We start from the raw sequence: 27,985 nt of genomic DNA on the forward strand, positions 1-27,985 counted from the left end.
CCCTGCGGCGGGGACAGGCCGTGAGTCTCTCCGCGAGAGTGAGGTCCGTGGGGGAGGGGTCACGGGGGCGGGCTCGGGCTCGGGCTCGGGCTGTGTGTGTGGGGGGTGGGGGGACAAGGGTCGGATGGCACTGGGTCACGGTCACGGTCACGGTCACGGTGGGGGGGGGGGTAGGGAATAAGTCCGGGGTGGTCTGTCGGCCGTGTCTGGGTCAGGGGGGGGGGGGGTGTGTGCCGGGGGATCAGGGTCACGGGTGGGGGACGAGGGGGGGGAGTACGGGTCACGGTGGGTGGGGGGGGGGTGTGGTGGGGGGGGGGGGGGGTGTGTGGGGGGGGGGGGGGGGGTGTGGGGGGGGGGTGTGGGTGGGGGGGGGTGTGGGTGGGGGGGGGGGGGTGTGTGCCGGGGGAGTCAGGGTCACGGTGGGGGACGAGGGGGGGGGAGTACGGGTCACGGTGGGTGGGGGGGGGGTGGGTGTGGGTGGGGGGGGGGGGTGGTGGGGGTGGGGGGGGGGGTGTGTGGGGGGGGGGGGGTGTGGGGGGGGGGGGTGTGGGTGGGGGGGGTGTGGGTGGGGGGGGGGGGTGTGTGCCGGGGGAGTCAGGGTCACGGTGGGGGGACGAGGGGGAGGTGTCCCTCCTGTTGTTTGGTTCCCCAGCCCTGGGTGATCTGGTCAGGATCCACTCTTGGTCGGGGCACTCGGGAGAACTCCAGTTTTCCGAAAGTAAGGCAGGTGGGGCTTCACTTTTACCGTCTCTCCTGGTTTGCAGCAACACTCACTGGATTTATACTGTGTCCTTGTGTCGTTAAAAAGTCCACAGAACTGTTGTCCCACAAAGTTTGAACGGTGCAGTCTGAGGCGTGTATTACAGCAGGGGTTCAAAGCTTTGGATAAAAATAAATTTCAACTGAGCTTCTTAAAGAAACGAAAGGTGGAGAGACAGGTTCAGCCACAAAATTTCAGGTGAAGTCAAGTGATTTTGCTGACTTTGCCAGTGGTGGAATGTTTAAAATCTGGCATGTTCAAGGGGGGACCTCACAGTAAACTGTGACACTGAGTTGCAAGTTTATACTAAGTCAGGTAACCAAATGTTTGGTCAATGAGGTAAGCTTAAGTACCAAATAAGCAAAGATAGGAGAGAGCAGAAATGTCTGGAGAGGTATTTCCACAGCTTGAGGATGAAACAACCAGAACAGTGTCTGTAGATGGATGAGCCATTAAAATTGTTAATTTACAAACGCACCAAATTGAATGACTGCAGATATTTCAGAGGTTTGTGGGACTGAAGGAGATTAGAGATACTAAGGGATTTGAAATCAAGGATGAGAATTCAGAAGATAAGAGCACAAAATGAACAAGAAAATCAAAACAGTCTGGGATGCAGATGCTATCCTCAGGTGTCCACTGTAGCCAGTCTGCAAACACTTGGCTTCATCCATGCCAAAATCTTTGTGCTGCCCTCCACTTTGCTACTTTCACTGATTTGTGACAACACCAGTTGAAAGTCTATAAAAATACCTTCCTGGAAGAACAGAATTAAAACAAGAGCATTATGTTAAACTTAGTTGGATCAGAGTACTTGCAGAGGTCTCGCCTTCAGAAAGCATATGGAGGGGCAAAACAAAATTACAAGGCAGGTGCCATATTGGAGGCTACATCTATCAGGAAAGACAAAAGACTGAAAAGGGGAAGGATGCATCACACCAAGTTCTTTAATTCGTGGAAGATTTGATTGGAAAGGCGCAGATAAAACATTTCCATTTATAGGTAAAAACAATAACTGCAGATGCTGGAAACCAAGTACTGGATTAATGGTGCTGGAAGAGCACAGCAGTTCAGGCAGCATCCAACGAGCAGCGAAATCGACGTTTCGGGCAAAAGCCCTTCATCAGGAATAAAGGCAGTGAGCCTGAAGCGTGGAGAGATAAGCTAGAGGAGGGTGGGGGTGGGGAGAGAGTAGCATAGAGTACAATGGGTGAGTGGGGGAGGAGATGAAGGTGATAGGTCAAGGAGGAGAGGGTGGAGTGGATAGGTGGAAAAGGAGATAACTAAGTGAATTAGACCACTGAGATAGACTCCACGGTGGTTATAGTCTTCCTTGTTATAATGATAATGGGTTTCACTGCATTTCAACAGGAGGGGTGAATCTATCGAGCAGTAAACGGCACTTGAAATGAAGCCTGAAGCTTGATTCTCGTCTACCTTGTGCTCACATACAGTGCTTGACCCACCCTCCCATTCTGGCACTTTCCCCTGCCACTGCAGGAACTGTCAAACCTGTGCCCACACCACCTCCCTCACCTCTATCCAAGGCCCTAAAGGAGCCTTCCACATCCATCAAAGTTTTACTTGCACATCCATTAATATCATTTATTGTATCCGTTGCTCCCGATGTGGTCTCCTCTACATTGGGGAGACTGGGCGTCTCCTAACAGAGCGCTTTAGGGAACATCTCCGAGACACCCGCACCAATCAACCAAACTGCCCCGTGGCCCAACATTTCAACTCCCCCTCCCACTCTGCCGAGGACATGGAGGTCCTGGGCCTCCTTCACCACCGCTCCCTCACCACCAGACGCCTGGAGGAAGAACGCCTCATCTTCTGCCTCGGAACACTTCAACCCCAGGGCATCAATGTGGACTTCAACAGCTTCCTCATTTCCCCTTTCCCCACCTCATCCTAGTTCCAAACTTCCAGCTCAGCACTGTCCCCATGACTTGTCCGACCTGCCTATCTCCTTTTCCACCTATCCACTCCACCCTCTCCTCCTTGACCTATCACCTTCATCTCCTCCCCCACTCACCCATTGTACTCTGTGCTACTCTCTCCCCACCCCCACCCTCCTCTAGCTTATCTCTCCATGCTTCAGGCTCACTGCCTTTATTCCTGATGAAGGGCTTTTGCCCGAAACGTCGATTTCGCTGCTCGTTGGATGCTGCTTGAACTGCTGTGCTCTTCCAGCACCACTAATCCAGCAGTTCCATTTATAGGCAGTCCAAAAAAGGAGCCTGATGGATAAGATAGTTATTAAATCTAATTTTTAAAAAAATCTTTATTCAGAAAGTGGTGAGAATAAGAAATTCCAGTTTGTCGGGTGTGGTTCAGGTGATTAGTATAGATGCACATGAGGGAAGATGGGGTTTGGTGAAGGTAGGTGGAAGAGGCTTGTGGTGAAGCAGAAACATCAATAGTTGGTTGAATGACCTTTGTGAGTGCAGTAAATTGTATGTAATTCCAGTTTTTCCAGGCTACTAAACATTTTACTGTGTTGGCGATAACAGCATCACCTTCCCCTTTACAGGTGATTAACAGGAACAAAACTATGGCTACAGTTGCCACATTTCGAAATGTTTGCCCATGGAACAGGCGATGTCTTCTATTCTCACTGAGGTGGTCAGCCAAGTTGCTGCCAAAACCCAGAGTTGTACTGTCAGTGTGCATTCCCACGTCCAACCAGGCAAGCGGCCAGCATCCTTCCTTGTTACAGTGTGCCGAGATCCACACGTCTGCTGCTGCTTGCGCAGGGCACAACAAATGGTCAAAGGTGAAGCATGTCAAAGGGCCGAAGGATGCTGAGAGGAGTCGGATGTTTGCTAAGTTCGCGATAATGCTTCGCTTTGCAGTGAGAGGTAATATGGGTGCTATACCTGCAGCCCCAGTTTGTTTTTGTCCCAATTGCATTTGCTTTTTACTTTTCTCCCCCTGCCTCTTGGTGGCTGAAGCACAATCGATGCAGTGGCTTATTGGCAGTTAAAAACTCATTGAGGAGAATGACACAACTGGAAAGTCTGTGTCAAAGGTGACCAATGCTTCATGATAGTGTAGAGAGATCTGGATTATCCAAACACCCAATCCAACCCCAACCCCAATCCCCCCCCCCCCCCCCCCCCCCATACATTCCCACCCGCACAACTGTGTCATTGAATTGCCAGCATTCTTCCTTTTGGAGTTCAGTTTTAAAACCTTGTACTCGGTGTCCCAGGTGTATTTATATCATGACATTCATGTGAATGGATAATTGAGCAAGGTGGTCCAGTATGAGGAAAGCATGCCAGAACAAGAGAGCTGCAGGAGTAAGATTGGAAGCTTGGTTGAATAGATATTCTTAAAGTTGAAGAGCGAGGGAACTGTGGGAGTTTAGGAGTGGAATTCCAAGGACTGAACTTACAGGAGTGGAATTCCAAGGACTGAACTTACTAAAGGCTGTTGCTTTATGGTCGAGAGTAATGCACAAAGGGTTGGAGTCAGATGGGAAGTGATATCGGACTGGAAATGGCAGGAGTAGATTAGAGCTAATGATTGAATTGAAAACTGTTTGAGTCCAACATATTTGACTAATTTGAACATGCAGCATTGACTCAAGGTAATGAGCTAGAGTCACTCCAATCTCCATGCTGAAGATGCTATGTACAGATCAGTTTTGCTGTGATTTTCTTTGCAGAGGGAGGCCCAGACCCTGAGTTTAACACACAGCTGGCCAATATCATTGAGCAGTGTCGAGCCAGGAACATGCCCAAAGCATCCATTGAAGCTGCTATCAAAGGGGCAGTAAGTATAATACAGCCGCCTCCTTGCCAATTCCAGTTACGATGTCAGGATGTTTCCCTCAACTTCAGTTTTATGCTCTATCTATCATCTCAGGGAAACATGTGTTGCTGATTCATACTAACCATCCAATGTTGAAATCAAAATGGTGGATGCAGGGGATTTCACCCCAAAAACTACAGAATATCCAAGAAAATTCCATCATGGAAACTACCAATCAAAGAGAATGGAGATGATCTCTGAGCAGCTGCACTTCCAATCACAGGCTCCTTCTCTGGTGCTTCTACTGCTGATTCCCTATCAGTAACTGTGGAGTGGAAGCAGTTCGAGTTGTGTTCCATCTCACAGCTTGTATATTGTGTAGCTTTAAGGGTGGTGATCATTATACACCGTGGGCGGCACGGTGGCACAGTGGTTAGCACATTGGTTAGCACAGCGCCAGAGACCCGGGTTCAATTCCCGCCTCAGGCGACTGACTGTGTGGAGTTTGCACATTCTCCCCGTGTCTGCGTGGGTTTCCTCCGGGTGCTCCGGTTTCCTCCCACAGTCCAAAGATGTGCAGGTCAGGTAAATTGGCCATGCTAAATTGCCCGTAGTGTTAGGTAAGGGGTAGATGTAGGGGTATGGGTGGGTTGCGCTTCCGCGGGGTGGTGTGGACTTGTTGGGCCGAAGGGCCTGTTTCCACACTGTAAGTAATCTAATCTAATCTAAAACTGTATACCATCATGATATCACAGCACATGGTGGTGCTGATGGTGTAAAAACCTCATTCTCTACCTGACTGAGCTCTGTTCTCTTGCAGCACATACCACACTGGTACACTTTACATCCCAATTACTTGGCTTGAGCCCAGACACTCAACTGCCTGTGATTATTAGATACAGAAGCTGAAACAAAACTTAATAGATTTCTTCAGTACTACGTACCCACGTCTCATTTTTGTGTTAGGGGAGCTAGCATAAATATCACATGATAGTTGGATGAAAGTGTAGATGGGTGGATTACTAAGTTTGCAGATGACACAAATGGGTGGAGTTGTGGATAGTGTAGAAGGTTATCAGAGGATACAGTGGTATACAGATCAGTTGCAGATATTGACAGAGAAATGGCAGATGGAGTTTTATCCAGGTAAGTGTGAGGTGCTGTACTTTGGGATTTCAAATGTTAAGGAAAAGTATACAGTTAATGGCAGGACCCTGAACAGCATTGATGTACAGAGGGATCTTGGGAAGTCCATAGCTCCCTGAAAGTGGCCATGCAAGTAGATAGGCTGGTAAAGAAGACATGGCATGCTTACTTTTATTGGCCGGGGAATTGAGTACAAGAGTCAGGATGAAATGTTGCAGCTTTATAAGACTTTGGTTAGACCGCAAGAGCCCAGAGCAGGAGCAGGAGCAGACCATCCGGCCCTTCGAGCCTGTTCTGCCAGTCCATAACATCATCAAATTGACATTTGTCCACTGATCTTCTTGTGGCATCAGCTCTACTTACCCACCCTCTCACCAGAACCCTCAATTCCTTTATTTTTCAAAAATAAATCGATCTTAGCGTTTACTGAAGTAGCATCCACTACTTCCCTGGGCAGGCAATTCCATTGATTTACAACCCTCTGGGTGAAGATCTTCCTTCTCAATTCTGTCCTAAATCTGCTCCCCCTAATTTTGAAGCTATGCCTTCTTGTCCTAGTTTCACCAACTCGTGGAAACATCCTCTCTCCTATGCTACCTATTCCCTTCATAATTTTATGTGTTTCGAGAAGATCCCCCCCACCAATTCTTCTGAATTCCGATGAATATAATCTCAGTCTCCTCAGCCTCCCCTCATAAACCAACCCCTTCAACTCTGGAATCAACCCAGTGACCCCCCTCTCTGCACCCCCTCCAGTGCCAGTACATCCTTTCTCAAGTAAGGAGACCAAAACAGCACACAGTACTCCAGGGGTGGCCTCACCAGCACCTTGTACAGCCGCAACATAACCTCCCTGTTTTAAAACTCAGTTGCTTTAGCAATGAAGGACAATATTCTATTTGCCTTCCTAATTACTTGTTGTACCTGCAGACCAATCTTCTGTGCTTCATGCACAAGGACACCCAGGTCCTTCTGCACAACAACATGCTACAAACTTTTACCATTCAAGTAATCATCCTTTTTACGTTACTCCGACGGAACTGGGTGACTTCACATTTATTAATATTGTATTCCATCTGCCAGACCTTTGCCCACTCACTCAAAGTATCTGTGTTCCTCTGCAAAGTTTTACAGTCCTCTACACACTTCGCTCTGCCACTCGTCTTAGAGTCATCTGCAAACCTTGACATACTACACGTAGACCCCAACTCCAAATCATCGAAATAAATTGTGAATAATGCTAGTGAGGTTTGAGAAGATTTGTAGCTCAGGTTGAGGTTCTGGATGTAGGTTTGCTCACTGAGCTGGAAGGTTCGTTTTCAGATGTTTCGTCACCATACTGGATAACATCTTCAGTGAGCCTCCGGATGAAGCACTGATAGTATAGCCCGGTTTCTATTTATGTGTTTGAGTTTTCTAGGGTTTGTGATGTCAATTCCTGTGGTGACATGACTCCCTGTGGTAATGTCATTTCCTGTTGTTTTTCTTAGGGGATGGTAAGTGGTGCCCAAGTCAATATGTTTGTTGACAGAGTTCCAGTTAGAATGCCATGCTTCTAGGAATTCTCATGCGTGTCTCTGTTTGGCTGATCCCAGTTGACATGGTATCCTTTCTCATCTGTATGTAAGGATATTCGTGAGAGTGGGTCATGTCTTTTTGTGGCTAGTTGGTGTTCATGTATCCTGGTGTCTAGTTTTCTTCCTGTTTGTCCAATGTTGTGTTTGTTACAGTTCTCACAAGGTATTTTGTAAATGACATTTGTTTTGCTTGTTGTCTGTATAGGGTCTTCCAAGTTCATTAGCTGCAGTTTTGTTGGGTTTGTGGGCTACCATGATGCCGAGGGGTCTGTGTAGTCTGGCAGTCATTTCCGAGATGTCTTTGATGTAGGGGAGAGTGGCTAGGGTTTCTGGGCGTGTTTTGTCTCATTGTTTGGGTTTGTTGCTGAGAAATTGGCAGACTGTGTTCGTTGGGTACCCAATGAATAATTGTGGCCCCAACACTGATCCCTGAGGCACACCACTTGTCACCGATTGCCAACCTGAACAGCACTCGTTTATCCCCACTTTTTGCTTCTTGTTAGTCAACCAATCCTCAATCCATGCTAATACTTTACCTGTAACACCATGCATCCTCCTTTTATGCAGCAGTCTCTTGTGCGGTACCTTGTCGATTGCCTTTCGGAAATCTAAGTACACCACATCCACTGGGTCCCTGTTGTTCACCTTGCTTGTGATGTCTTCATTGAATTCCAAAGTAGAATTTGTTAAGCATAACCTGCCCTTCATGAACCCATGCTGCGTCTGTCTAATGAGACAATTTTTATCGAGATGCCTTTTTATTTCTTCCTTGATAATAGATGCAAGCATCTTGTCCATTACAGAGGTTGAGCTAACCGGTCTATAATTCCCCACCTTTTGTCTACCCCTCTTTTTAAACAGTGGCATCACTGTTTTCCAATCTACTGGAACTGCCCCAGAGTCCAGTGAATTTTGAAAAATTGCCACCAGTGTACTTGCTATTTCTCCCTGGGATGCATTCCATCAGGGCCAGGAGACTTGTCTCTCCTTAGCTCCATTAGTTTGCCCAACACTAACGCTTCCGCAATAATGATTCCAGGTCCTCACCTAACTTCGTCACTTTGTTGATGACTGGCATGTTATTAGTGTCCTTCACTGTGAAGACCGATACAAAATACCTATTCAATGCCTCGGCCATTTCATCATATCCCATAACTCAATGCCCCGTCTCACCTTCTAAAGGACCAGCGTTTACCTTAGCCACTCTTTTAGTTTTATATTTGGATAGAAAAGTTTGCTATCTGTCTTTATATTCTGTGCTAGTTTTTTCTCATGTTCTATTTCCTTTTCTTTATAGTTTTTTTTGTGGCTATCTATTGACCTTTAAAGTTTTCCCAGTCTTCTAGTTTCATGCTCCTCTTGGCCACTTTATATGCCTTCTCTTTCAATTTGATAGTCTCCCTTAATTCCTGAGACACCCCATGGCAGATTGCCCCTTTTCTTACAATCCTTTTCTTTTCACTGGAATATACTTTTGCTGGGCACTTTGAAAAATGGCTTTGGAAGTCAATTGTCCCACCATAAAGTCTTGGTTTCCAAGCTACTTTAGCCAAGTCCTCCCTCATCCTATTGGAGTCTCCCTTGTTTAAGCACAGGACCCTGGTATTGGATTTTATCATCACACTCTCCATCTGTATTCTAAATTCAACCTTACTGTGATCACTCCTTCCAAGAGGATCCTTAACTTGGGTGGCACGGTGGCACAGTGGTTAGCACTGCTGCCTCACAGCGCCAGAGACCCGGGTTCAATTCCCGCCTCAGGCGACTGACTGTGTGGAGTTTGCACGTTCTCCCCGTGTCTGCGTGGGTTTCCTCCGGGTGCTCCGGTTTCCTCCCACACTCCAAAGATGTGCAGGTCAGGTGAATTGGCCATGCTAAATTGCCCGTAGTGTTAGGTAAGGGGTAGATGTAGATGTAGGGGTAAGGGTGGGTTATGCTTCGGCGGGGCGGTGTGGACTTGTTGGGCCGAAGGGCCTGTTTCCACACTGTAAGTAATCTAATCTAATCTTAACTGTGAGGTCATTAATTATTCCTGTCTCATTACTCAGGACCAGATCCAAGATAACTTGCTCCTTCGTTGGTTCCATTACATACTGTTCAAGAAAGCTTTTGTGGATACACTTGAACTCCTTCTTAAGGCTACCCTGGCCAAGCTGGTTCGACTAATCTACATGTAGATTAAAATCCCCACGATAATAGCCATACCATCTTTACAGGACTTATTTGTTTATTGCCCACCCCAATGTGATGTTATTATTTGGTGACCTATAGACTATGCTTATCAGGGACTACTTCTTCTTAGAATTTCTAATTTCCACCCAAATGGATTCAATTTTATTCTCCATAGAACCGAGATCATCTCTCAACACAGCCCTGATGTCATCCTTGAATATCAGAGTTATGTCACCTCCCTTACCTTTCTGTCTGTCCTTCTGAATAGTCTGATACTTCTGGATGTTTAACTCTTAGATGTGACCATCCTATAACCATGTCTCTGTAATGGCTAATGAATCATATTCATTCACAATGATTTGTGCCTTGTTACGAATGCTATGAGTATTCAGGTAAAGTGCCTTTATGCTAACTTTCTTACCTCATGATTTCCGACATCTTTAATAATATCTCCTGAGTTCTTTGTCTTTCTTTCTTTGTCTGCCTGGAACACATGCTAACCTGCTGTTTACCTTTTTATTTACCATCATAATTCCTGTTGTTTTCCCTTCCCTTCTCCCGACTCACTAGTTTTAAACTCCTCGTGATCACCCTATTTATCCTTTTTGCTAGAACACTGGTTTGGATTGGTTCAGGTGGAGACCGTCCCATTGGTACCAATCCCTTCTGATGCCAATGCCCCATGAAATGGAACCCTTCTTTCCCACACCATTCCCTTAGCCACGTGTTTACTTCCCTAACTTTCTTATCCCTAAGCCAATTTGAATGTAGCTCAGCAATAATCTGGAGATTACAACCCTTGTGGACCTGTTCCTTAATTTCGTAGCTAGTGCTTGATACTCCCCAAACAGGTCCTCCATCCTAGCTTTGCCTATGTTGTTAGTCCCAACGTGGGCCGCAACAACTGGATCCTCCCACTCCAGCACCAATATCCTTTCAAGCCGGTCGGAGATGTCCTGCACCCTGGCATTGGGCAGGCAACACACCATGTGGGACCCCTGATCCGGCTTGCAAAGGATACCATCTATCCCCCTAATTATAGAATCCCCTGTAACTATCATTTGTCTTTTTGCTCCATCTGCCTCTTGAATGGTCTCCTGCACCATGGTGCTGTGATCAGCTGGCTCACCCTGCATGCAGAACTTTTCCTCATCCATATAGGAAGCAAACATCTCCTACCTGTGGGATAAGGGCAGCACAGTGGCTCAGTGGTTAACGCTGTTGCCTCACAGTGCCAGGGTCCCAGGTTCGAGTCCAGCCTCTGGCAACTGTCTGTGTGGAGTTTGCATATTCTCCCCGTCTCTGCCTGGGTTTCCTCCCACAATCCAAAGATGTGCAGGTCAGGTGAATTGGCCATGATAAATTGCCCATAGTGTTAGGTGCATTAGTCCAGGGTAAATATCGGGTTGGGGAATGGGTCTGGGTGGGTTACTCTTCAGAGGGTCGGTGTGGACTTGTTGGGCCAAAGGGCCTGTTTCCATACTGTAGGGAATCTAACCTTAAAAAGAAAGATCAAAAACTGAGACTCCTCCATTCCTGAACTCAGAATCTTCCTACCTGCCTCATTTGCAAATACACCCTGTTGTCCCTGATCACTGACTGAATTTGAATGACTTCATCTACCACCTCTGACAGCCTCCTGAAACAGTGTCCAGGTAACTTTTCTTTCCCCCCCTATATGTGCAGCAGTGTTTGAAGCTCAGATTCCAGATCATCCATTCTGATCCGGAGTTCTTCCAGCTGCAGATGTGGTCACTGCTGTTCACAATGGGATCAGCCAGCTCCCACAGCACCGCATCTGTCCAGCCAGCTCCACTTCGTTAATATCTTTATTACTTTATATAAACTTATGAGTTAAATAATTTCTGATACTTCTCTGCTATACTTTATTTCAAAAAAACAAATAATTTTTTTAAAAAGTAAATTTTTAACCAATTACATGATTTTAAAAAAAAATCCTTATCTTATCAACACACCACAGGTTGCACTTAAAAGTGGCGTGTTCAGTTCTGGTCACCACATTAGAGGAAGGATGTGGAGGCTTTGGAGAGGGTGCAGCCATGATTTACCAGGATGCTGCCTGGATTAGAGGGTATGAGCTATAGAGGGAGACTGGCCAAATTGATTGTTTCCGCTGGAGCAGCGGAGGCTGAGGGGAGACTTGATAGAAGTCTATGACAGTATGCGATGCATTGATAGGGTTGACAGTCAGAATCTTTTTCCCAGAGTTGAAATGTGTAATACCAGGGAGCATGCATTTAAGGTGAGAGAGGGAAAGTCCAAAGGAGATGTGAGGGGCACGTTTTTTACTCAGTGTGGTAGGAGTCTGGAATGTGCTGCCAGGGGTGGCCCAGATGTGATCGGGACTTTTAGATAAGCGCATGAATATGCAAAGAATGGAGGGATATGGACCAAGGGCAGGGAGAAGGGATTAGTTTAATCTGGTGTCATGTTCACCACAACATTATGCACTGAAGGACCCATTTCTGTACTGTTGTCTTCTATGTTCTGGATTAGATTAGATTACAGTGTGGAAACAGGCCCTTCGGCCCAACAAGTCCACACCGCCCCGCTGAAGCGCAACCCAACCATACCCCTACATTTATCCCATACCTAACACTACGGGCAATTTAGCGTTCTGTGGTAGTTACTTATCAACAGTGTATCATGTCAGCCTGATTGAAGGAGCAGCAAGCAGGATAAGATTGAATGAAAGATATGTTAGCGTGTTTGGAGCTGAGGGTGGAGATGCTGAGAAATGGATCTACCTTTCAGGAACTCCACGTGTGGAATTTCGGACAGGAGCTGGGGAGTGCATCTGCTGAGAGAGGATTAGGGGAGAAAGGGGAGAGTGCAAGTAAGTGTGAGGTGAGGGGTTGGGAGGGATGTGGAACATATTTGAGGTAAAAATATTGACTAGATTACCAGGAAGAAGTCCTTGCTTTTTTTTCTTAGTGTGGTGCTGTGGGATCATTCAGGTCCACCTGATGGAGCACATATCAGTTTAACATTTCATTTGAAAGCTGGAACCATTGGCATTATGATACTCCCTTCATAGTAAGACCATAAGATGGAGGAACAGAAGTAGCCCATTGAGTCTAGTCCATCCTTTATTGAGGGTATAGATGCTATAGGAACAATAGAAAGGAGGGCAAGAGAGGAAGGGGATTGGTGTCTTTGAGTATGTGCAGGGAAGTTACTTGGGTGGAACTGAAAAATAAGAAAGGGATGATGATCTTATTTGAAATGTACTATAAATCCCTCAATAGTCAGTGGGAAATTGAACAAATTTGTAAGGAGATCTCAGCTATCTGTAAGAATAATATGATGGTAATGATAGAAGATTTTAACTTTATAAACATAGACTGAAACTGGCATAGTGTTAAGGGCTTGGATGGGAAGGAATTTGTTAAGTATGTTCATGAACATTTTCTGATTCAGTGTGTGGATATACATACTAGAGAAGGTGTAAAACTTGACCTACTCTTGGGAAATAAGGCAAGTGACTGAGGAGTAAGGGAGCACTTTGGGACCAGCGACCATAATTCTATTACAGGGTGACATCCATATCCCTGGGTCCGGTTACCGTGGTTTCACTTACTCGTGGTTTACCTTGGCCAGAACATGTAAATGGGAATGTTCTGGATCCAGGGACGAGGAGGCTGCCGGGAAGGTAGGTTTCCCATTGAAATGAATGGGTTTCAGCCTTCCACACTAGGTCCTGGAATGTATCTCTCCACCGCCCCCCCCCCCCCCCCCCCCCCCCCCCCCCCCCCCCCCCGCCGTGAGAACTAGTATTTGGATACAGAACTGGCTCAAAGGTCGGAGACAGGGTGGTGGTGGAGGGTTACTTAGATTAGAGGCCTGTGACCAGCGGAGTGCCACAAGGATCGGTGCTAGCTCCACGACTTTTTGTCATTTATATAAATGATTTGGATGTGAACATAGGAGGTATGGTTAGTAAGTTTGCAGATGACACCAAAATTGAAGGTGTAGTGGACAGTGAATGTGGTTACCTCGGATTACAAAGGGATCTTGATCAGTTGGGCCAATGGGCTAGGAGTGGCAGATGGAGTTTAATTTAGAGAAATGCGAGGTGCTGCATTTTGGAAAGGCAAATCAGGGCAGGACTTATACACTTAATGGTAAGGTCCTGAGGAGTGTTGCTGAACAAAGAGACCTTGGAGTGCAGTTGCATATTTTCTTGAAAGTGGAGTCTTGGGAAGATAGGATAGTGAAGGCAGCATTTGATATAGAACATAGGCCCTTCAGCCCTCGATGTTGCACCGACCAGTAAAACCAATCTGAAGCCCATCTAACCTACACTATTCCATTCTCGTCCATATGTCTAACCAATGACTATTTAAATGCCCATAAAGTTGGCAAGTCTACAACTGTTGCAGGCAGTGTGTTCCACACCCCTACTACCAACACTACACCTCTGAGTAAAAGGTATGCTTGCCTTTATTGGTCAGTGCATTAACTATAGGAGTTGGAAGGTGATGTTGCTGCTGTACAGGACATTGGATAGGCCACCTTTGGAACTGAGTTCAATTCTAGTCTCTCTCCTATCAGAAGGATGTTGCCAGAGTTGGAGGGTTTGAGCACCAGGGAGAGGCTGAATAGGCTGGGGCTGTTTTCCCTGGAGTGTCGGAGGCTGAGGGGTGACCTTAAAGAGGTTTATAAGGGGCATGGATAGGATGAATACACAAGGTCTTTTCCCCGGGGTGGGGAGTCCAGAGCTAGAGGGCATAGGTTTAGGGTGAGAGGGGAAAGATTTAAAAGGAACCTAAGGGGAAACATTTTCATGCAGAGGGTGGTGTGTGTTTAGAATGAGCTGCCAGAGGAGGTGATGGAGGCTTCCTCCACCAATAAAATGATATCCAGATGGGTATATGAATAGGAAAGGTTTAGAAGATTATGGGCCAAGTGCTGGCAAATGGACTAGATTTATTTAGGATATCTGGTTGGCATGGATGAGTTGGACCGAAGGATCTGTTTTCATGCTGTACATCTGTGACCCGTGCGATCATGGCTGAACTAACCATCATTAACTTCCATTTCCTGTTTTATACCTATAACTTTTAATTCTCTTCCTGATTAGAAACTGGTCGATCTCAGCTTTAAATACCCATAAAAACCCAACCTTGAAGGCCCATTATGGTAAAGAATTTCACACGTTCACTACTCTTTGTGAGAAAGAAATTCCTCCTGGTCAGTGTCTGAAATGGGCAACCTCTTACTCTAAGATTACACCCTCTGTTCTTCGACATTCCTACAAGGTGAAACAATCTCTCCACATCTACCCTGCTAAGCCCCCTAAGAATCTTCTATGTTTCGATGAGGTGACCTTCATTTCTTCTTAACTCCAACGAATACACACCTAACTTGTTGAAATCTTTCCTCATAAGAAAATCCCTCCAATACCAAGGATCAACCAAGGGAACCTTTTCAGTCCTGCTTCCAGTGCCAGTTTAGCTTTCTTTCATAAGGAAACAAATCTGTTGATATTCTTCTAACTGTGATCTGACCGAAGGGGCTGAATTGTCTACTCCTCCTATCTTTTATATTTGTGTGCATCCATTGAATTTGGATGTGAGCTTTTTGAGATTTATAAATTGGAGTGTCACATTGGGTTGTGAGTTCAAATCTCGAGAGTGGACTTCAGCGCCACATCCTCTGAGAGTGCTATTTCGCTGGAGATCAGGATAAATCACTTGGCCCCCACCTCTCTTGGCGTTTTAGTGTGTCTTCACCCTGAGTTGAGATGATATATAGGACACTGTGTAGACGAGGTAGATATGTGACTGCAGTCTCTGCTGGTTTTTCTCTTTTAACCTTTACTCAGTCTATACATGGCTGAGACCCAGGTAGATGGGAGCTGTAAAGTGTCATTGTATGTTTGTACTGCCTGGCAGAAGGAACGGTGCAGCACAGGAGCAGGTCCTTTGCCCAGCATGTCTGTATGGACCATGGCGCCATTCTAAACTAATCCCATCTGCCTGCACATGGTCCGTTTCCTTCTATTCCTTACCTAGTCGTATGTCTGTCCAAATGCCTCTTAGATGTTGCTGTTATACCTATTTCTATCACTTTCCCTTCCAATGCTTCCAGGCACCTACCACCCTCCACGTAAAAAAAAAACATGCCTCGCACATCTCCTTTAAACTTTTTCCCATTCACCTTAAGCTTACATCCCCCAATACCTGGTATTTCCATCCTGGGAAAAATACTGACCGCCCAGCCTATCCATGCCTTTCTTAATTTTATGTACTTCTATTCGATCACTCGTGAGAATTATCCCAAGTTTGTCTAACGTCTCCTCATAGCTAATACATTCTGATCCAGGCAACATCCTGAGAAGCTTCTTTCGCACCCTCTCCTCTGCATACTCCCTGTGGTGTGGTGACAAGAACTGCACACATTACTCCAAATGTGGCCTAACTTAAGTTTTTATTAGGCTGAAACATGACTTGCTAACTGCTTCCTTTTATATTTCTCAAGAGTCTGATTTCAGTTTCCTAAACCTGTCATATGCCTCCTTTTTCTTTTTTTGATTATTTGTCATCCAAGATTCGAGAAGTTCTTGAAGATCCTTACAGGAACATGCTGGTCTGAACTCTGATCAGCTGGCCTTAAAAAGACTCCCACATGCCTGGTGTGGACCAGCCCTGAAACAATCACCCCGATGTCATTTCTCCAATTCCTGTCTAATAATGTTGTAATTAGCTTTCCTCTAATTTAGCACTTTCACCTGACGACCGGTCTTATTCTTATCTATAACCATCTTAAAACCTGTGGAATTATGTTCACTGTTCCCAGAATGTCCCGCCATGAGATTTGATCATCTGGCCAGGCTGATTCCCCAATGCACTCTCTTCCCTCATTGGACTATCCACATATTGCTTCAAGAAACCTTCTGGATGTGCCTAACAAATTCTGCCCCATCTAAGCCCCTGCCACTAAGAATTCCAGGAGAAAGTGAGGACTGCAGATGCTGGAAAAGCACAGCAGGCCAGGTAGCATCAGAGGAGCAGGAGAATTGACTGTTTGGCCATAAGCCCTTCCTCAGGAATGGTGGGGTTATGTCTGAAGCTTCAATTCTCCTGCTCCTCGGATGCTGCCTGATCTGTGCTTTTCCTGCACCACACTCATGACGAAGGGAGTCCCAGTCAATATTGGAAGTTAAAATCACTTACTACAACAGCACTCATACTGCTGTTACATAGAACATTACAGTGCAGTACAGGCCCTTCGGCCCTCGATGTTGCGCCGACCTGTCATACCAATCTGAAGGCCGTCTAACCTACACTATTCCATGTACGTCCATATGCTTATCCAATGACGACTTGAATGTACTTAAAGTTGGCAAATCTACTACCGTTGCAGGCAAAGCAATCCATACCTTTACTACTCTCTGAGTAAAGAAACTACCTCTGATATCTGTCCTATATCTATCACCCCTCAATTTAAAGCTATGCCCCCTCGTGCTAGCCATCACCATCCGAGGAAAAAGGCTCTCCCTGTCCACCCTATCTAACCCTCTGATTATCTTATAAGACTCTATTAAGTCACCTCTCAACCTTCTTCTCTCTAACGAAAACAGCCTCAAGTCCCTCAGCCTTTCCTCGTAAGACCTCCCCATCATACCAGGCAACATCCTAGTAAATCTCCTCTGCACCCATTCCAAAACTTCCACATCTTTCTTATAATGCGGTGACCAGAACTGTACACAATACTCCAAGTGCAGCTGCACCAGAGTTTTGTACAGCTGCAGCATAACCTCATGGTTCCCGAACTCAATCCCTCTATTAATAAAAGCTAAAACACTGTCTACCGCCTTAACAACCCTGTCAACCTGGGTGGCAACTTTGAAGGATCTGTGTACCTGGACACCGAGATCTCTCTGCTCATCTACACTACCAAGAATCTTACCATTAGCCCAGTACTTTGCATTCCGGTTACTCCGACCAAAGTGAATCACCTCACACTTGTCCGCATTAAACTCCATTTGCCACCTCTCAGCCCAGCTCTGCAGCTTATCTATGTCTCTCTGTAACCTACCACATCCTTCGTCACTATCCACAGCTCCACTGACCTTTGTGTCGTCTGCAAATTTACTAACCCACCCTTCTATACCCTCATCCAGGTCATTTATAAAAATGACAAACAGCAGTGGCCCCAACACCGACCCTTGCGGTACACCACTAGTAACTGGACTCCAGGATGAACATTTCCCATCAACCCCACCACCCTCTGTCTTCTTTCAGCAAGCCAATTCCTGATCCAAACTGCTATATCTCCCACAATCCCATTCCTCTGCATTTTGTACAATAGCCTACTGTGGGGAACCTTATCGAACACCTTGCTGAAATCCATATACAGCACATCAACCGGTTTGCTCTCATCTACCTGTTTGGTCACCTTCTCAAAGAACTCAATAAGGTTTGTGAAGCACAACCTACCCTTCACAAAACCGTGCTGACTATCCCTAATCAAATGATTCATTCCTAGATGATTATAAATCCTATCTCTTATAATCTTTTCCAACACTTTACCAACAACTGAAGTAAGGCTGACTGGTCTATAATTACCAGGGTTGTCTCTACTCCCCTTCTTGAACAGGGGAACCACATTTGCTATCCTCCAGTCCTCTGGCACTATTCCTGTAGACAATGACAATTTAAAGATCAGTGCCAATGCCTCGGCAATCTCCTCCCTGGCTTCCCAGAGGATCCTCGGATAAATCCCATCTGGCCCAGGGGACTTATCTATTTTCACACTCTGCAGGATTTCTAATACCTCTTCCTTGTGAACCTCAATCACACTTAGTCGAAACTGTCGAAAAATATTCATTTAATGCTTCCCCTATCTCCTCTGACTCCACACACAACTTCCCACTACTATCCTTGATTGGCCCTAATCTTACTCTCGTCATTCTTTTATTCCTTAAATACCTATAGAAAGCCTTAGGGTTTACCCTGATCCTACCCGCCAACAACTTCTCATGTCTCCTCCTGGCTCTTCTGAGCTCTCTCTTTAGATCTTTCCTGGCTACCTTGTAACCCTCAAGTGCCCTAACTGAGCCTTCACATCTCATCCTAACATAAGCCGCCGCCTTCCTCTTGACCAGAGATCCCACTTCCTTCCTAAACCACGGCTCCCGCGCTCTACAGCTCCCTCCCTGCCTGACAGGTACATACTTATCTAGGACACACAGGAGCGTTTCCTTGAATAAGCTCCATGTTTCTAATGTGCCCATCCCCTGCAGTTTCCTTCCCCTTCCTAAATCTTGCCTAATCACATCATAATTGCCTTTCCCCCAGCTGTAACTCTTGCCCAGTGGTATACACCTATCCCTTTCTATCACTAAAGTAAACATAACAGAATTGTGATCGCTATCACCAAAGTGCTCACCTACTTCCAACTCTAACACCTGGCCGGGCTCGTTACCCAGTACCAAATCTAATGTGGCTTCGCCCCTTGTTGGCCTGTCTACATACTGTGTCAGGAAGCCCTCCTGCACACACTGGACAAAAACTGAACCCATCTATAGTAATCGTACTATAGTGTTCCCAGTCAATATTTGGAAAGTTGAAGTCCCCCATGACAACTACCCTGTCTTTCTCACTCCTATTGAGAATCATCTTTGCTATCCTTTCCTCTAGATCTCTGAAACTATTTGGAGGCCTATAGAAAACTCCTAACAGGGTGACCTCTCCTTTCCTGTTTCTAACCTCAGCCCATACTGCCTCAGTTGACGAGTCCCCAAACATCCTTTCTGCAACTGTAATACTGTCCTTGACCAACAATGCCACACCTCCCCCTCTTTTACCATCTTCTCTGTCCTTACAGAAACATCTAAATCCTGGAACCTGCAACAACCATTCCTGTCTCTGTTCTTACACCTTTCAATGATCTGCTTACTTATCTGTCCTCTAACACTTTTTGGCTCTTGGGATGCACTGATCACAGTAACTGCATCTTTATTATTCCTGAGTTTTAATCATATGGCTTCAGTGGATGAGCTTTCCAGGATGTCCTCTATTTGTGCAGCTTTGACATTCTCCTTGATCACTAATGCTAATTTTGGTGGCGTGAAATAGGAACTTTCAAAAGTTGATTGGGGTAAACCCTTCACTGGTAAAAGGATGAAGGGCAAGTGGGAGGTTTTCAAAAGTGAGAACGAGAGTTCAGAAACAATATGCTCATGTTAGAGTGAAGGTTAAGTTATTCTCTAAACGGTGAGAAAATTCCTAAAACCAAAGTACAAAGGGATCTCAGAGTGCGAGTCCAGGATTCTCTAAAGGTAGACTTGCAGGTTGAGTCCTTTATTAAGAAAGCAAATGTAATGTTGTCATTTATCTCAAGAGGGTTGGAATGTAAAAACAGTGATGTGTTACTGCGACTTTATAAAGCTCTGGTTAGGCCCCATTTAGAATACCGTGTCCAATTTTGGGCCCCACGCCGCAGGAAGGACATACTGGCACTGGAGCGTGTCCAGCGGAGTTTCACTCGGATGATCCCTGGAATAACATACGAGGAATTTAGAAGGTTAAGGGGAGATCCAGTAGAAACTTACAAGATAATTCATGGCTTAGAAAGGGTGGACGCTGGGAAATTGTTTCTGTCAGGCAGGGAGACTAGGACCCGTGGGCACAGCCTTAGAATTAGAGGGGGTCAATTTGGAATGGAAATGAAGAGACATTTCTTTAGCCAGAGAGTGGTGGGCCTGTAGAATTCATTACCATGGAGTGTAGAGGAGGCCGGGATGTTAAATGTCTTCAAGGCAGAGATTGATAAATTCTTAATATTGCAAGGAATTAAGGGATACAGGGAGAATGTGGGTAAGTGGTATTGAAATGCCCATTAGTCATGATTGAATGGCAAAGTGGACTCGATGGGCCAAATGGCCTTCCTTCCACTCCTATTTCTTATGGTAAGGCTGGTAGGAGTAGGAAACTATGGATGAATAGAGATATTGAGACTCTGGTCAAGAATAAGAAGGAGGAATCTATCAGAAACAACTGGGATCAAGAGAATCTCAGAATATGAGGAGAGTAGGGGCATTCTTAAGAGTGAATTCGGGATGGCAGAAGGCTATGAGGTAGCCTTGGCAGATAAGGTTAAGGCTAATCCAAAGAAATTCTACAAATACATTCAGAGAAAAAGAGCAACTCGGGAGAGAATAGGGACCCTTAAAGTACAAAGATTGTGGAACCACAGGAAATGGGAGAGTTATTAGATGAATATTTCACATCAGTATCTACTGTGGAAAAAATCATGGAAGCTAGAGAACTTGGACAAATAAATATTTATGTCCTAAAAACAACCCACATTACAGCGGAGGACATGCTGGAGATCTTAAAAAAAACATAAAGGTGGGTAAATCTCCAGAATCCTGGAATATTGTGAGAAGCTCGAAGAAATTGCGGGGCCCCTCGCAAATATATTTGTATCATCTACAGCCACAGGTGAGGTGCCAGAGGACTGGAGGGTGGCTAATGTTGTGCTGTTATCTAAGAAAGGCTGCAAGGAGAAACCTTGGGACGATAGACCGGTAAGTCTGACAGTAGATTGTTGGAGGAGATTCTGCGAGATTTACATACATTTATATACATATATTTGGCGAGACAAGGACTGATTAGGGACAGTCAGTATGGCTTTGAGCATGGGAAATCATGTCTCACTGACGAGATTGATTTATTTTGAGGAAAATATTGAGGGCAGAGCGGTAGATGTTGTCTACATGGACTTTAGTAAAGCCTTTGACAAGGTTCTGCATCATACAATGGTTAGTAAAGTTATATCACAGGGAGAGCTTACCAATTGGATCAAAAATTGGCTAGATGGTTGGAGGCAGTGGACAGTTGTTTTTCAGACTGGAGGCCTGTGACGGACTGAGGGATCCATACTGGTTTCTTATTGTTTATCATTTCCATAAATGGTTTGGATGAGAATTTAGGCAGCACAGTTAGTAAGTTTGTGGGTGACGTCAAAATTGGTGCTATAGTAGACAGTATAGAAGGTGATCTAAGATTACAAGGGGATCTTGATCAAATGGGCCAATAGGCCGAGGAGTGGTGGATGGAGTTTAATTTGGATAAATGTGAGGTATTGCATTTTGTTAAAACAAACAAGGACAGGCCTTATACATATAATGGTAGGGCCCTGGAGAATTTTGTTGAAAAGACAGACCTAGGGGTTCAGGTACACAGCTCTTTGAAAGTTGTGTCATTGGTAGATGGTAGTAAAGACGGCGTTTGGCACGCTGGTCTTCACTTCTCAAACCGTTGATGGGTATAGATGTTGGATGGGATGTTGCAGTTGCACAGGACATCGGTGAGGCCACTGTGGGAGTACCGTGCACAGTTCTGGTTGCCCTGCTATAGGAAGGATATTATTAAATTGGGGAGGGTGCAGAAAAGATTTAAAAGGATATACTGGAACTGGAGGATTTGAGTTCCAAGGAAAAGCTGAATAGGCTGGGGCTCATTTCACTTTAGGAAGTTGAGGGATAACCTTATAGCAATTTATAATAGCACGAGGGGCAGAGATTAGGTGAATATTCATAGGTTCATAGAATTCCTAAAGTGTGGAAAAAGGCCATTTGGTCCATCATATCTACACTGACCCTCCAAAGAGCATCCCACTCAGACCCCCAACCTTATCCCTATAAACCCATATTTTACGTGGCCAACTCACCTAGCCTGCACATCCCTGGACACTATGGCCAATCCACCTAACCTGGACTGTGGGAGCAAACCAGAGTACCCGGAGGAAAGCCCCCCACACACGGGGAGAGTGTGCAAACTCCACATCGAGAGTCAGCCGAGGCTGGGATTGATGCCGAGTCCCTGGTGCTGTGAGGCAACTGGTGCTAATCATCTTTTCTATAGGGTAGGGAAGTTCAAACCTACTCCTGAGAGGAGAATGATTTGAAAAGGACCTGAGAGGCCACAGGGGGTGGTTTGTATGGAGAATGAAGGGTCAGAGGAAGTGGGAGATGCAGGTACAGTTACAACATTGAATAGGCATTTGGACAGGAAATGTTTAGAGGGATATGGGCCAAACGCAGGCAGTGAGACTAGTTTACTTTGGAAAACTAAATGAGTTGGACTGAAGAGTGTGTTTCTATGTTGTGTGACTCCATAACTGGCCCCACATTTTTACATCCCCCTCTATCTGAACATCTAAACCCTGGAGCATTGAACTGCCAGTTCTGACTTTCTCTCAACCAAGGTTTTGCGGGCTGTAAACTCACCTGCCTTACTTCCTTTGGTTAAAATAAATACATTTCAGACTGCCAGCCCAGTTGTGTTCATTAACCTGGCTCTCCCTGTTCTTCCTATTAGACTTCTATGGAGCATTGTTGTTGTATGTTTCAGATGTGGTATTATTTCTGATTAACACCACATGTTGCTGGTTTTCCAGAAGTCCAAGGCTTCCACCTATTCACTGTATGAGGGAAGAGGCCCTGGTGGATCATCTCTGCTGATTGAAGTTCTAACAGACAACAATAGTCGGTCACATCAAGAAATAAAAAACATCCTGAACAAAAATGGGTAAGAATGGGCTGAGGGACTCTCTTCAAGGAATTGATTCACAGACTCCAATCAGGACCTAATCCTGCGCAGCTACCTCTAGATCCTTAACATTCCGGCAACCCACCCCCTCACTCCTCCCCCCCCCTCACCTCTGGACTCTGGGTTTAGAATATAAAATGAACAGGATGAGGGATGGTTTGGGCTGGTTTCAGTTATTTGATCGGTTTGCAAAGTAATTTTCCAAAGAGTTGTTCCACCAGCACCACTGCTTCTCTCCACCATTAACATGGCCTCTGGCATAGACGTGATGCTCTGACTCCTCTCACTCTGATACTGTGACTCTTGATTCTGATCATACGACACCTGCAGCTAGTTAAGGACTTGAAAGAAAAAACTTGCATTGCTACAAAGATTGGGGTCATTTTCGAAATGACTAAATGTTGATTAAAACTAAAATAAAGGAGGAAATTAAACTAGCAAGAAATATGTAACGAAAAAGAGAAGAACTAAAGTAAAGATTGCCCCTTTAGAAGTGGAGTTTGGGGAATTAATGTAAAAGGAGAAAATGGGGAAACGTTTGAACAAATCCATAAAACCACAAGACATAGGAGCAGAATTAGGCCAAGGTTTACAGTACAGTGGAGTTTTGGTCTCTGTATTTAAGGGATATATTTGCATTGGAGGCAGATCAGAAGACATTCCTGAGTCTTTTCCTGAAAGCAGTGGAGGCAATGTTATTAAATGTTTTTAAGATAGAGATAGATAGATTCTTGACTAAAAAGGGAATTGAAAGATATTAGGGTAGACATGAAAGTAAAGTTAAAGCTACATTCAAATCAGTCATGCTCTTATTGAATGGCAGAGCAGGATTAAGGGACTGAATGGGTTACTGGTGATGCTAATTCTTCTGTCCCTATGAGGTTGATTCCTGGGTTGCTTTAGGTGAAAAGATTGAGTAATCTTTTGATTGATAAATTGAGCAATTTATCAATACTCATTGGAGTTTAGGAGAATTGGAAGTGATCTTATTGAAGCATCTACGATTTTGCAGGGCTTGACAGGAAGAAAGCTGTGAGAATGTTTCCCTGTGGAGGAATTCTGAATTAAGGCTTGATTTCAAAATAAGGGGGTCTCCCCATTGAGATTGAAATGAGAACTTTCTTCTGAAGAAATCTTTGAAATTCTCTTCCTGAGAAAGCAGTGGAAGCTGGGCCATTGAATATCTTCAAGGCTGAGTTAACAGATGTTTAATTACAGAAGGTAGTCTGGTTATGAGGGACAGACCGAAAACTGAAGCTAAGGAGATGGTTTAATCAGCCATAACCTTATTGAATGGAGAAATATGTTTGAAGGGTCGAAAGGTCTGTTCCTCCTATTTCTTTTGTTCCTATGTTCTGACGCTGCACTCCCAAACCTGCTTAGATCAGCCACTTAAATATATGATACATACCTGAAATCTGATTGTAATAAACCCCCAAAGGTCTGAGCAATTACTTTACCCCCTCATCTTGAGCCTAGTGTGGGACCAGTAGGTGCTGATAGTTTAGCAAGATATGTATGTCTGTCATCAATTATATTGAAGAGGTGCCAGTGTTAAACTGGGGTGGACAAAGTTAAAAATCACAACACCAGATTATAGTCCAACAGGTTTATTTGGAAATGCCTGGACAAGCTTTTGGAGCTATGCCCCTCCTGCTGGTAGCCTGACAAAGGAGCAGCACTCTGAAAGCTTGTACTACCAAATGAACCTGTTGGACTGTAACCTGGTATTGTGTGATTTTTAACTTTGTCATCAGTAAAGTGATGGGACATGTGGGTTAATGGAGGAAAGTTTGGGATAGGCTTCATCTGCTGGTGTATAACGTATTTTTGTGTATTGGCCCCTTTAGGGGCTCTCTGTGTGAGGGTGCTCGCCACTGCTTTGAGAGGAAAGGAGTGGTGACGGTGATTGGACTGGACAACGATGGTCAGCAGATTGAGTTGGAACGTGCTCTAGAACTGGCAATTGAAGCAGGGGCTGAGGATGTTAAACAGGCTGAGGATGAAGAAGACAAGGTGATCCTGAAGGTGAGTGCAGCCTTTTATAAATTTTAATATTGATGTAAAGAATGGATGCTGTCAGTCTTCCCACCTGTGGCACTGTGCAAATGGTCACTGACCAGTACTATTCATGGCATCTATACGTCTCTAGCCAACAAACAAGTCCAGCATTCACATCGTGGGATTAGATACAGATAAAGCTCCCTCTAAACTGTTCCCATCAAACATTTCTAGGATAGATGGAGTATACAGTCGATGGAGCTTTGTTTCTCTGATGGTTTCCCTTGGCTGCAGCTATTGAACTGGAAATATGGCTCCATCAGAGTGATTAGTTTTGTATTTCTAGCAGCAGGACTCTTTGCTGTCTTTGAGTGAAGTTAAGAATTTTGTACCAGTGAAGCAGAGTTAATGACTGGGAAGGGTTTTGTCCCCAATAGTGGATGGCATCTCTCTATATTAATTCCACATAAAAATGAAAATCACTTCCCAATTGCAGGAAATGCTACTCATCCTCCATTGTACTGACCGTGACTTTGTAGAAAATCAAAGCAGTCAATTGGTTCAGATCAAGGTCCAAAAAAAAACACAGCATGAGGTAAATGATCATATAATTTGCTTTTCATGGTTGATGGATAAACATCAGGAAGATCCTTTCATGTTTCACTCACCTCAACAAACAAATTGAACCTCAGTTTTATGTCTCTTTCCAAGGTCAGAGCTCTATGTTGGGCAGAGAATACTTTGATCTCACGTGACTGGGCTGGATTTGAGCAGAAGCTTCAAGGACCATAAGCTGATAGTGACCCACCTTCCAGATACCACTGACTCTGATCTTGCCACTCAGCATTACATGGAGCCTGACCCTGTCATCTGTCTGATCTCATACAGTACTATGAGATGAATTTGCCCCGTCATAGCATTCTTACATCATGCAGTTGTTACAGGTGTAAATTATTGCCATTTTGATGGGAAACTCTTTGTAATAGCTTGTTCTTTTTATCATTGTTTTTCAGTTTGTTTCTGACATACCATCTCTACAAGATGTAAGAGAGAAGTTGAAGGCACTGGGACTGCTGACTATTACTGCTGTGCCTGAGTTTATTGCCACAACCACAGTCCAGCTAACAGACCGTGATTTGGAGGCAGCGTTTAGCTTGATTGAACTGATCGATGGATATCGGGACGTTATTAAAGTCTATGATAACATAGAGTCACAAGGTTGACTAACAGCAAGAGAGAGGTTGCTGTACCTTATTGGCTGCTGCATCTATGTTCAGGAATTACAGTTGAATATTGAATTGAGATTGAATGAGGACTATACCAAAGGTACTGATAGTTATGTCCTCTCTGCATTGCCAGTGAGTAAAGGTTGTAATTACGTGACAATGCTTGCCAATCATGGAATCCCTACAGTGTGGAAGCAGACCATTTGGCTCATCGAGGCCACACTGACCTTCTGAAGAGCATCCCATCCAGACCCACCCCCTGTCTTGTCCCTGTAACCTTGCATTCCCGTGGCTAATCCACCTAGTCTGCACATCTTTAGACTGTGGGAGGAAACCAGAGCAACTGGAGGAAACCTACACAGACATGGGAAGAACGTGCAAGCTCCAAGAGATGGTTGTCCAAGTATGGAAACGAACCTGGGTACCTGTCGCTGTGAGGCAGCCATGTATCCCTATGTAACTAATGGTGTTTTCTGATCCTGCTTCATTATCACTGTCCCCATAAGTGCAAATGTTCATTGGGTTACTGCTCCACACGCACTCGCCATTATTCATCTACAACTTCTTGTACGTGTTGGATCCATTGCGTTGGATGGCACAATCTAGTCCAGTTCTTGATTTTCAACAGGGATGGTGAATAGGGGGAGGGGTCAATGGGCTACGATCTGGATTTGGAATCCTGACTGATTTTTATTGTTATTTAACCTGTGAACGTTGAACAGTGATCAAGAGCAAAATCCCTGACTAATCTCACTTTTGTCCAATAGCAGGGGATGATTATGAAAGTTAGAGTTTGCATTTAGAAAATGTCTGAAAACATCTAATACGCTTCAGAGGTTTTTTATTTTGAAATGTTGTCTTTGTTGAAATGTGGACAAATGGCAAATATTTTGAGGAGATATTAACAGAGAGGGGTATTTGGGCAATGGCAACTGGCGGTCTCCTCATGCCTAGAACCTTTAATACTCGCCTGAACAGGTAGTCTTGATTTATCTCCCATTCAAAATACATTTGCACTCATTCAGTGTTGCATTCAGGTCCCTGTCTAGATTGTGTTTAAGTCATGGAGTGGTGATTGAACCCGCATTCTTCTGAGAGTACTCCTAGCTAAGCAAAGACTGGCCATTACATGTTGCTGTTCAACTTGGTCATCTCCAGGCTAGGAGGGCTGAGAGTAGAACAATCAAGCTTTCTATTGCTGAAACACTTCCCTGTGTGTTGTTCACCTGAGGATGGGCTTGGAGCTGACTCTGATGTCCTATATGGTAAATTACCATGCTGGCCTAGACTGCTAGAGAAATAAAGTAGACCAGCTGGGTGGGACAGATTTTGCAACCTGAACCGTTAGGAGAGTTGGAGAAAGTAAGCCTGAATAATAGCAACATTTGCAATAATTTGTTCAGAAATCGAAGCCCTGATATTTTGTGTTGTAGTTTGTGTCATTGATAATGTATATGCTGGTGTGGAGGATAGTAACTGACTAGGAGCCCATGGCAGTAAACATGATTGGGTTAATGTGGAGGACTCAAGGGATGCATGATAGCAAATACTGTCAGGCCTGTGAGAGTCATCTTAACTGTCAGACAGAGACAGAGAGAATAAGTAAAGACTCTGTAAAGAAAACATCTGTCTATTATAGTAAGGACAGATGACTGTAAGAATACTGTATTAAAAAGCCACGTCTACTCACAGTAAATTTAACTTGAGCTTGAAGGTGTACTAAGAATTGCTTTCAATAAAGACAACTTTTAAGAC

At 44.8% G+C, this 27,985-nt stretch overlaps 1 protein-coding gene across 4 annotated transcripts; it reads left to right on the plus strand.

Annotated features, from left to right (window-relative positions):
• On the plus strand, nt 1-27,984 carry LOC140465512 (translational activator of cytochrome c oxidase 1-like). 4 transcript variants are annotated; one of them, XM_072561054.1, is made up of 6 exons: nt 1-20; nt 3,297-3,624; nt 4,437-4,543; nt 22,852-22,982; nt 24,854-25,031; nt 26,018-27,984. In XM_072561054.1, exons 2-6 carry the CDS (start codon nt 3,318-3,320, stop codon nt 26,225-26,227), a joined length of 933 nt encoding a protein of 310 aa, XP_072417155.1. In that variant the 5' UTR covers nt 1-20; nt 3,297-3,317; the 3' UTR covers nt 26,228-27,984. The 4 variants fall into 4 exon arrangements, with proteins under 4 accessions (XP_072417155.1, XP_072417153.1, XP_072417152.1 ...); XM_072561052.1 differs by having other exon boundaries at nt 6-43; XM_072561051.1 differs by lacking the exon at nt 1-20 and adding an exon at nt 594-727.
• The last annotated feature ends 1 nt before the right edge of the window (nt 27,985 follows it).

The sequence above is a fragment of the Chiloscyllium punctatum genome, chromosome 42 (assembly GCF_047496795.1).
Source record: "Chiloscyllium punctatum isolate Juve2018m chromosome 42, sChiPun1.3, whole genome shotgun sequence".
Classification (NCBI taxonomy): Eukaryota; Metazoa; Chordata; class Chondrichthyes; order Orectolobiformes; family Hemiscylliidae; genus Chiloscyllium; species Chiloscyllium punctatum.